The 11,589-nt window shown below is 46.8% G+C and overlaps 1 protein-coding gene across 7 annotated transcripts in view; it reads left to right on the forward strand.

Annotated features, from left to right (window-relative positions):
* Positions 1–64: 64 nt before the first annotated feature.
* DROSHA (drosha ribonuclease III) overlaps positions 65–11,589 on the forward strand; it is a 118,874-nt gene continuing 107,349 nt past the window's right edge. For all 7 annotated transcript variants that reach the window (XR_014790276.1, XR_014790277.1, XR_014790278.1 and 4 more), the window contains exons 1-4: positions 65–143; positions 3,411–4,280; positions 6,771–6,863; positions 9,432–9,657. Coding sequence is in view for 4 of the 7 variants with exons in the window: in XM_084850548.1 (XP_084706674.1) it covers positions 3,418–4,280; positions 6,771–6,863; positions 9,432–9,657 (1,182 nt within the window). In the remaining 3 variants the exon portion in view is untranslated. The remainder of the gene's footprint in view (positions 144–3,410; positions 4,281–6,770; positions 6,864–9,431; positions 9,658–11,589) is intronic.

Genomic DNA, 11,589 nt, shown 5'->3' on the forward strand with positions numbered 1-11,589 from the left:
TCCCCCTTCGCTGGCTCTCGTTCGCCCCGCACCACTTCCGCCTTGTGGTGTTGCCCGCTCCGCCTTCCAACCTCTTCCGGTGCGCGTGTTTCTCCCCCCCCCCCCGCCCCCGGATTCTAGGGTCGTCGGGGGAACCGGTGCAGGTAAGATCAATGCTTTACTCTCAGAAGGGTTGCAATAGAGATGCGTTGGTGTTGGGTCTTGGGGACCATCTCCCGCCTTTGTTCCGCTCGGTGTACTTGGAAGGAAGCGCTCTCTCGCATTTCTGGAGAGTTCCGTTACTTTCCCCCTTTCTTCTTTCCTTAGAAGAAGAAAAATGCCCCCTTGTTTAGTTAGGGAATAGACTCGCTGATCCCTAACGATTCGATTTGTCACCCGGTTTATGGTCTTCCTCTCCAAGTGTTGGAAGCTTATTCAGACGTGCACAGCAAGGAACCCGATCAACACGGAGGTTCTGTTTCTCTTTTTCAAAGCTGGAGTTCTGTGAACACTTACTTGGAGGAAGACCCATATGGGACATGCAGCGCAATGGAGTGCATGCCTCCGTGAAAGTAAATGTTCAGTGAGGCTTACTCCGAGTCCCAGCTAAGCGCACATAGGATTAGACATAAGAAGAGCCATGCTGGATCAGACCAAGAGTCCATCTAGTCCAGCATTCTGTTCACACAGTGGCCAACCATCTGTTAATCAGGAACCCACAAGCAGGACATGAGCACAGCAGCACCCTCCCGCCCATATTCCCCAGCAACTGGTGTACATAGGCTCAATGGCTCTGGTACTGGAGGTAGCTCATAGCCATCAAGACTAGTAACCATTGGAAGCCTTTTCCTCCAGGAATTTGTCCAAGCCATCCAAATAGGTGGCCATCACTACATCCTGTGTTGTAGCTTTAAAACTGGGTTTGGAAGGTTGATTGCACACACACACACACACACACACACCCGCCGCCCTTGCAAGTTTTCATTAATTGTCATGCATTTTTAATTCTATTCCTTTCGCGCGTGCCCCCAATCAAGGGATTTTTTTTGTCTGCATGCAAAGCATGTGTTCTGCTACTGAGCAATTGTTCCTTCCCAAAGACGGAGGAATAAATGGTACTCTCAAATTATTTTCTTTTCTTAAAATTATGTGAATATTAGTCTAGGCCAGGAGCAAGCAACCTTGTGTCCTCCAGATATTTTGGGCTACAACTCCCAACAGCCCCAGCCAGCATAACCAAAGTCCAGGGATTATGTGAGTTGTAGTCCAAAACATCTGGAGGGCACCAGGTTGCCTACCCCTGATCAGTATGAGTGCTTTTCTGTAAATATTCCTGTTAAATTCAGTGGGATTTTAGATATGTATGTTTTTTATTTTATATGTGTTTGTATATTGGGGGTTCTTCTTGGAGTTTCTAGGGTTATGCACACAGACACATGTAGAATTAAAAGTTAAATGAAAGTTATACACCGTTATTTGAGCTTGACCACAGCTAAAGACTGATCTATGAGCCATTTACCCAATGTGTTCTTATAGTGTTTATAGCACAATCCTGAACATGCTTATTTTGTAGGAATAAGCATCCCAAGCATGTTTAGTCCCACAGAATTCAGCAGGATTAATAGTGCAATCCTATATATGTCTCCTTAGAAGTATGCTCCATTGAGTTGAATAGAGCTTACCCCTGGTAAGTGGGTATAGGATTGCAGCACCCATGTTTTTCTATTTCCCATCGAAGACTTCTGCTTATCGATTCCCCCCTTCGTGTTGCCTTTATTCCTTGCTGTGTAGTCTCTATCTGACAAACACTTTTTCACTTGAGCTGGGAAGGTCTGTGTGCATGAGTGTTAGTGTTTGGGGGTCTTCCCCCATTCCTTAAGTGGTCCTCCTTTTAGCACAGAACCCCCGGCATGACGGCTGAAAGGTGCTGTATAGGTTTTAGATCAATGATAAGGCATCAAAGCTCAAAGGGGACACTGAGGACTGTTTCACATTTTACAGTAAACACATCATGAATGAACGGCAGACCTGCATCTCTAAGCATGCAGTGGACACACACAAAGCCAATCAGAGCCATGCTTAGGGATGCATATCTGCCCATCACATAGAACAATATGTGATAGATATAGTAATGACCATACCAACACCTAGCATTTATGTGACAACAGCTTGAGTATTGGCCAAAGAATTGAGTTGATCCGATCATGCTGCTAATAATGCCAGGGCTGTGGGTTCAGGGTCCACCCTGGCCATCCATGGTGAGGTGAGGGCTTTACATTTCCCTCATTGGGCAGGGGCCATAATAGCTCAGCAGTAGGGCACATGTTTGTATGTGGAAGGTCCCAGGTTCAATCCTGGCATTCCCACTTTTAGAGGATCAGATAATAGGGGATGGGAAAAGCTTCTGCCAGAACCACTGGAGTGCTACTACCAGCTACAATACTGATCTAGATAGATGAGTTATCTGATTTAGCATGAGGTATATATTTATTTAAGTCACTATCATGACTTACCACTATTAAGTCACTATCATGACTTCAGTCACTTATAACCTACATTGTACTTTTTTTTGCCACCAGACCTTCTTATTTTCCCAGGCATTTTAGTGTTTTCGTTCTGTTGTTTTAAATCTGTCACTGCTGCTAGGTTTTATTTTGGTTTTGCTTTTATACTGTAGCTTTAAACCTTTAAATTTTATATTGTATTTTGTGCTGTATTTTGTGGTTTTGATCGTTGTGAACCACCCAGAGAGCTCTGGCTTTTGGGCGGCATAGAAATGTAGTAAATAAATAAATAAAATCATTATCTCCCAGATGTCGGCGCTGGCATTGAGAAAATAATGCCTTGCCTAAAGCCACCTAGTGAGTTGGTGGCTCAGATTAGGTTTGGGAGCCAAAAATGAGGGCCTCAAAAAGGTGCTGAGAAAAAATATACAAAAGTTTAATAAAATGCCCAAGGTAGGTGAAAACCTTCCTCGGGGGCACAAGAATTTAATTTATTGTGTATTCCCAATAAAGCTATATCTAGGAACCTCTCGTAAGATACTCAGTAATTCTTGTGCCTCTGTGGAAGGTTGCCACTGAAATACGTTGGGCATTCTGTATATATTTTTCAGCACCGTTTTGAGATGTGCCTCGTTTTTGCTCTCTTGTGTTTGGGGCTATCTCCCTTTCCCCCCTGCCTCCTATCTCTGGGGTGGGATTTTTGACCTGGAAATTTCCCAGCTCTTGGCAGTTACCTGACAGTGTATGATACAGGTGTTGCCAGGGCAAAGGTGTTTGGGACGTGAAGCGGCACTGTGCGAAATGTTTGCCTTAAAACCGTTGGTGGAGCTTGCCTGTGAGAACTGGACATGAAAGGCATATCCAGGATGTGATGAGGGGATAATAAGAGGCGTATGGTATATAGCATTTTCTCTTCTTTTTTTGAAGATGTACGATGTCTTTCCATTCTGGGCGCGGGGGTCCTCGGGGCCGAGGAGGAGCTGCCATCAGAGCTTCGACACAAACCTTTCGCCCCCAGAACCTGAGACAGCTTCATCCCCAGCAGCCGTCGGTGCAGTATCAATATGACCAACAAACTCCGGCACCATCTACCTACGCGAGCCCTCCAGCAACTAGTTATGCACCTCCTCGGCCGGATTTTGTCCCATATCCGCCACCGATCCCCCCGTCGCCACAGAGTGCCGTTGCCCAATGTCCTCTGAGGCCGCCTTTTGCAGGTCACCAAGTGAGGCCGACTTTTCCGCTCCTGCCTTGCTTCCCCCCAGCTCCACCCCCTGTCCCAAATCCCGGGAACCCCCCAGTTCCAGCAAACGCGACCGGGCAAAACACCTTTCCTTACATGATGCCACCACCGTCCATGCCGCATCCCGTGCTGCCGCCGATAATGCCTCAACAGGTTAATTATCAGCCTGTGTATTCTCCAGCCTACTCCCAGCAGGCTTTTCCTCCTCCTAATTTCAGTAGTTACCAGCACAATGCCAACTCTTATCAGAGTGGCGGTGGTGGCAGCCCTAGCAGCAGCAGTAACAGCAATAGTAGTTTCCGTCACCCGAGCCAATACCAGGTGGAAAAGTCCCAGCCTGAACGGAGGTCCCCGGAGCGGAGCAAGCACTACGACCAGCATCGGCACCGGGAACACTGTCACGGGCATGGGGATCGTCACCAGTCCGCTGGTCATGCCGATCGGCGGGATCGAGGGAGGAGCCCAGACAGGCGGCGGCAAGAGAGTAGCCGGCACCGGTCAGATTACGTCAGAGGACGGACGCCGCCCCGCCACAGAAGTTACGAATGGTACAGGTAAGTGGGCTCAACTCTACCCCTGTGATATCCTGTCCTTCCTCCAAGTTAGCTCGGGGTGATGTACGTTGGGGGTTTGAACCTGTATTATAGACCTAAAAACTTTTTGAGGTGGGTTAGGGGAAGGGTTAAATTTGCTTTGACGTTTCGGGGCAGGCCCTTGATCTGTGCATGGCTCATTGCAGTGGTAGGTTTCTAGGGGTGGGGAACATGGAATAGCTGGATTTGATTTTTGTGGCTTGTGGGATAGGAAGAGCCACAGTTTGCAGCTTGGGACTAGAAGAGGGAGGCGGCGGAGCATTGGGTTGCTTGGCCTCTGTGCACAATTGGCGCTGTGTGCATCCACTGGGCGCAGAGGCAATCCCAATGCTTCTGTCTCCCACCCCAAGCTGGAAGGGAGATGTGGAGGAGCATTGTCTTGCTCTGCCTTGCCACCCGTCAGGTACTCCAACTTCCGAGCATCTGTGGGGTGCAGACGCGAGCCTTCTGTCTTTAGCTTGGAGCTAGAGACGGAGGGTTGCTATGACTCTTTGCATGTGCCCAGCTAGCACAGAGCAAAAACAAATCCCAGGCATCAGCAGATGGTTGAGCCTGGTGAGGGAGAAGTTTCATCCTCTCCTCTCTTTAGCGGCAGGTTCTGAGGAAACCTGGACCTGTTTTGCCTGCCATGGTGAGCAAGATCATTGGATCTTGAAACATGTCTGAGCTGCATCCATCAATTTGGTTTCTGCCATGCATTACTTTTAAAAATCTTTTTATATTGTTTCTTTGATTTTTTTCAAATGAGTGCAAGAGAAATTGGGGAACATTATTCTGTGAGGAAATGTACAAGAGCCATGAGAGGAGGATATCGCTTTAGGTTGTATTTTTGAGGTCCTCTTCTGTTTGTTCTGCTCACTGGAACAACCGCGCAATGTTTTTTTCTTTCTTTTCATGGAGAAAATGGCTAGAGTAAACAAGCCGCTATATTAGCTTTTGAGCTGATCAGGTGTCAGAGTCTGGAAGAAAGCAAGTGCTAGACTCTTAAGATAGGCTGTTTGTGAGCCGCTCATTCTGTTCTTGAGTGATGAGTTGCTGAGATGGAAAACCCAAACCAGAGTCAGCAGGGTTATAAGAACAGGTGGAACCCTATTGGCCAGCTGGGTCACCTGATTCCTCCTGGATTGGTAGCTGCAATATTGCCCTCTGCCTGCCTGCAGTGGAGATGCTACAGCACCCAAGAATGAGGTGGCAATTCCCTCCTCTTCCAAGCTGCCATAATGGCATACAAAGTAAGGCACTCAGGTTTGGCTGCATCTTAAATCCAGGGGCCCTGGTTTTAAGATGACACGGGTTTCAAGTGGGGAGGTTAAAGAAATAAGAAGCATCCTGTTGCACTCATGTCCTGCTTCTGGGTTTCCCGTGGGCAGCTGGCTGGCCACTGTATGTGAGGATTGGGCACAGCACCTCTGAGAAGCATCTCTAGAGGGTGTGGGAATGGACTCTGAGTCCGATGAGGAAGAGCGTGAAGCAGTGGGGGAGTTACCAAGGTTTCAGGAGATAGAGCAGGGAGAAAGGAATCTGTCCAGATGCCAGTTCATCAGTTGGATCAAAGCCAAACAGAAACTTCTCCATCTATGGGAATACAAGATCTTACGGGGAGGGGGTGGCTTGGGGGTGGCAGACACCAGAATCAGGCATCGGGTCAAGAGGGAGGAACAACTTTGGGAAGTAAGGTTTTCCACAAGGTTGGCCTATCAAAAGAGGTCCCTAGGGGAAGACCCTGTCTGAGGGCAGGACTAGAAGAGCCGCGCAAGTTTCCTATGGCTGGCACTGGTTTCGTTGCAACTTTCACAGCAATAGTAACCGTGCTGGTCCCAGGCATGGTCTGAAGGCATGTGAGACAGCTACCTTGCTGAAGCTGAGCAGGTCTGGGTCTGGCCAGTGCTTGGAGGGGAGACCACCTGGGAGTCACATGTAGCCACCTTGAGTCCATGATGGAAGAAAGATGGGATATAAATGAAATAAACAAACAAATAGCGCATCCAAAGGGATCTTTGTGTAGTCTGTGTAGTATTGTGCAAACTTAATTCGAGATCTTAGTGTTAGATTGCTGGAGGCTGAGAAAGTCTATAACCTGAAGCTCTGTTGATCTGGCTAATTCACATAATAAAGGCTGTTTACTAAGTGATCCACTTCTTTGTTGGACTGCAAACATGCCTGGGTGGTTTGGAACTTGACACTGTGTGAACAGAAAGCTGGACTTGATGGACCCTTGGTCTGATCCAGCATGGCTTTTCTTATGTTTGAAACAAATAAGCTTGTTGTACATGACAGCCATTGAGTGGTATTTGGGGAGGAGGCTGTGGTCTCCTGCCCTCTAGACCATTTAGGTTGGCAGTCTGTTCACTTCTGGTTCTTCCCCTGTAGTTCAGGTCCTGAATTTACTCACATTGAGAACTAGGACTTAAATCTCCTTTGTAAAAAGTAACATAATTTAAACTCTTGAAGGGACCGACAGAGGGAAAGACACAGGCACCGTGATAGTCGGCGATCGCCGTCTACAGAGAGGTCCTATAGAAAAGATCACAAGAGAACAGGAAGGTAAGATGGGATACTTGGCTCTGCGAACTTTTGTTTAGCCACTGGGGTTTGTTTGTTTTTTTGTCTTCACAAGACCAGACTTCCACAACTTGGCATCCCCCAGTTGTGTTGGACTGCAGCTTCCAGTATTCCAAATCAGCATGGCCATGCTGGCTCAAAATGTTCCGTGTTTCAGTCCAGCACATCTGGGGGACACCAGTTTTGAGAAGGCTGCATCATACAGTACCTTTTGACCTGAGAAATGGCATACCAAGAAAGGAGGCTCTGGTAAGACTCTCAGGACCAATATAGTCTCTGGGCCTCTTTTAGAACCCTTTTCCCCAGCTTGGGCGGTGGGGTGACTGGTCAAGGCATTTAATACACCATCCAAGCTAAATAAGCTTCCTCCGTTTCTGCGTCTTCCTTTTCTTGCCGATGAACACGTGCTCCAAAGAGCTTTTGTCATACAATAGTACAAGGGCAAACAGAGATACAACACACACAGAGCTGCAAACATAAAGTTGTCCCCACTTGATCATGCTTTAGGTTTTCACACTTTTACTGAAATCATTTCAGGTTTTCACCGAAACAAATATAACATCTGAATTGGCCCCAGATCTTGTGGTTTCGAATGTTTGGATGAGAAAATGACCACATTGGCCTATTATTATAACACTGGGCCATTTGGGATTCTGTTCTTTAATTAACTTTTTAATCTTAACATCAAATTGCTGAAGGCTTGAGAAGATCATGTATGAATGTAAATCATTCAGTGCCAGTAACATCAAATGACGGCTTGCATGTGTGAATGATCCATCGCAGTTCAAACGCTACAGTGGGAACATTTATGTAAGCTCAAGACATTGCAATTTTAGCAGTTCACATGTTCAGCTGCATGTATTTTCATGGATTAGCTTGTGTGGCTTAGAGTGGTAGGCGGCAGTATTGCAACCGAAACTCGCCCCACGACCTGACTTTGATCCCAGCGGAAGCTGGGTCCCAGGTAGCCGGCTCAGGTTGACTCAGCCTTCCATCCTTCTGTGGTCAGTAAAATGAGTACCCAGCTTGCTGGGGGAAAGGTAGTCATGACTGGGGAAGGCACTGGCAAACCATCTCGCTACAGTCTGCCATGAAAATGCCAGGGCAAGCGGCATCCCTCTAGGGGTCAGCAATGACTCGGTGCTTGTACAGGAGGAACCTTTCCTTTCCTTTTCTTTGTGATCTGGCCCATTGAGCAATATATGTGCTTTATTTATTTCATTTCATTTCTGTACCACCCAATAGCCAAAGCTCTCTGGGCGGTTCACAGAAATTAAAACCACAAGGTACAGTATAAAAACAGTATAAAATATAAAAGCTTAAAAGTACAATATAAAAGTCCAAATAGAATAAAACCGAGAGGCAATGCAGAGATTTAAAATTCAAATTTATTACAGAATTTAAAAGACTAGAGTGCTAAAATGCTGGGAAAATAAAAAGGTCTTCCCCCTGGCATCAAAAGGAGCACAATGTAGGTGCCAGGCGAACCTCACTAGGGAGCGCATTCCACAGCTAGGATGCCACAGCAGAAAAGGTCCTCCTGGTCGCCACCCTCCTTACTTCCTTTGACAGGGGCTCCTGGAGAAGGACCACTGAGGATGATCTTAGGGTCCAGGCAGGTATTTATTATTTATTCATTTAAAATATTTCCAAACTTCCCCACCTCTCAGTGAGTACTTATATGTGATTTATACTAAAGCCATAAGCACAATAAAATAGAACAATTTCAAATGATACTAAAATAAAACTGATAAAAGTACATAACAATAAAACAGGGGAACCTTCTAAAATCAAACAGCAGCCTTCATCAGTAAAAGCTCCCTGGAACACTGTAGTCTAAAGGTCAATAACAAAGAAGCCAACCTAACTTCCCTAGGAAAGAAGTTCCACACCTGAGGTGCTGCTGCACAGAAAGCCCCGTCATGGGTCCCCACCAGCCTCTTCTCTCCAGGAGACAAGACACATAATAGGGCCTCAGATGACAAACATATATTCTGGGCAGATTTATATAGGAGAAGATGGCCTATCAGATATCCTAGCCCCCTGATGCTTTGTAGGTAAGAACCAGCCCCTTGAATTGGGCTTGGAAACAAATCGGGAACCCGTGAAGTTGTTTCAAGACTGGTGTGATGTGGCCTATAAAATGCACACCAGACAAAGGTCTGGCCACCACATCTTTGCACTAGCTGTAGTTTCTGAACACTTGTCAGGGGCAGCCTCGCTCAGAGTGTGTTACAGTAATTTAAACATGAGGTGATTGGACCACTGTGGCCAGATCTGCCTTCCACAGGAAGGGAAGCCTAGCTGAAGCCACCCCTGCCACCTGACCATCCAGGAACGGTGTTGGACCAAGGAGCAACCCAAGCTGTGTATCTGATCCTTCCCCCTAGAGCACGTTGTATTTCCAGTCCCGGGCGGGCCTTTCTACTGACCAACAGGACCTCCATCTTGTCTGGATTGAGCCTCACTTTATTCACCCACATCCGTGTATGTGTGAATTGGGCCCAGAGCCGCCACAAAAGGTGGACTTCTCTTTTCTTCCGTATCTAGCCGATCTCCCAGCCAAGACCGAAAGAAACCTCGCTGGGAGGATGACAGGGAGAGGTGGTCGGAAAATGCCAGTAGAGAGAAGAGTTACACCTCCATCAAGGACAAGGAGCCAGAAGAGGCTGCTGTTGAAAAGAACGAGGAAGATGAGGAGGACCTGCTGAAGCCTGTGTGGGTTCGTTGTACCCATTCAGAAAGCTACTATTCAAGTGACCCCATGGATCAAGTGGTGCGTATTTTGAATACTGACAGCCGATGGCTTGCTTGCTTAGTTATTTGTTGCAGTTATATCATGCCTTTCCTCCACGCAGAATCCTCCTCTTCCTCCATTTTATCCTCACAACAACCCTGTGAGGTAGGTTAAGCTGTGAGTCAGTGACTGGTCCAAAGCCACCCAGTCAGCTGCATGGTTAAGTGGGGACTAGAACCCGTATCTCCCGAGTGCCAGTCCAACACTCTAACCACTACACCACACACTGGCTCTCATGCTTGGCTTAAGGGCACAGTGCTATGCATGTTTGGACAGAAAAAGGGCCTACAACACCCAGCAGCTCCCAGCCAGCATGTTTGGCTGGGGCATGCTGGGAGATGTAGGAATTTTTTCTGTCTAAATATGCATAGTTGATTGCATAGTTGATTGATTGTGCCTTTAAGGACGTTCATGGAAGGAAAGTTTCCTCCTCCCTCTGCAGCTATTTGCTGTGCCTGAAAGGTCTCTCTGGAGGACTAGAGGGTGCCGTCCTGAACAATGTGGCTTGGGAGAGGGAGGCTGCTGCAGAAGAGGAGAGTTGCCCCAAATTAACTGGACTTCCACCCGATTTTGGATTATTCTTCCTCCTGCCCCAGCTGCCCCCTATGTTCAGGAGCACCCCCCACCCCCTGACCCTCTGGACAGGTTTTTTGGGGAGCGCAAACAACTGCAGAGTGGACAGGAAACTATACCTTAAGATCCAAGCTAATGTGCTGTTGCTTCCTTTCATGAAATGACAGAAGCCCTGGTCAGATGGATGCGTGAGGTCTTATAGTCTGTAGAGAGTTGGGGCCATGCAAGCTGGCCCCATCCCAAGAGTCCCTGGGCGTGCTTAGTTCAGACCTTGCCATGTTGAATCTAGAGCAAGGGCTGCTGTTAGGCTGCAATCCTAATCCCACTGACCAGGGAATAAGCCCCCTTGGATTCAGTGGGGCCTACCTTTGAGTAGAAGTGTATAGGATTATGCTGTTAGTGTGTTTCTTCATGACATGAAAGTATTTGTAGACAGTCTGAATATGATGTAATATGACTATTTCGTATATTTAATGTTTGATATATTTTTGCCCCTGGTGTGTGTTAGAGTCTCATGAATGCAGTTTTTAAGAGACTATAAGGATGTTAAAGAGATTTAACATGTTTGCGTTACAGTCTGGTATTCTTCAAGAGACAGTTTTTCAGGAGACAGTTACATTACACACACACACACACACGTTAAAAATGAAAATCAGAATTAAATGTTAAACAAATTTAAATTGTTTTAAAATCTGTTCTTGTAATTTTTTTTTAAAAAAATCCACCTTGGGTCTCTTCCCTCTGTTACAACATGCAAAACAACCATGTTAGGCAGAAGATGGGCTGACAGGGCAATCCTAGACTGTCTACTCAGAAGTAAGTCCCATTGAATTCAGTGGTGCTTAATACCAAGCAAGTGTGTATAGGATTGCACCCTAAACCCCTCCTCTCTGACATGCTAGCTCTCCATGTGCTGGGAGTTTTTAACATGGGGAAGGGGAGACTCTTTTGGGGGTCATGTGTACTGGGTAAGGGCCTCAGCATGGACTTAGTTCCTGTTCTGTTTGCACTGGGACCGTAAATGGAGAGGCAGCATATCCAATCACCCTAAATTAGGGTTGCTTCAATAGAATCATAGTATCATGGAGATGGAAAGGGACTTTTAGGCCATCCAATCCAACTCTTGCTTGATGCAGGAAATCTGGAGCTAAATCCAGCTGATGGCTGCCCAGCCTCTGCTTGCAGACTTCCAATGAGGGAGAGCCTGGCACCCTTTTAGAGAATTGGGTCCATTGTCAAACTGCTCTTACTGTCAAGAAGTTTATCCTTATGCTCAACTGAAATCTACTCTCCTGCAACTTAAGCCCATTAGATCTAATCCTGCCGTCTGGGGCAAGG

This window comes from Heloderma suspectum, chromosome 4 (genome assembly GCF_057233095.1).
Source record: "Heloderma suspectum isolate Gila_16-S chromosome 4, 16-S_ref, whole genome shotgun sequence".
In the NCBI taxonomy this organism is placed as follows: Eukaryota; Metazoa; Chordata; class Lepidosauria; order Squamata; family Helodermatidae; genus Heloderma; species Heloderma suspectum.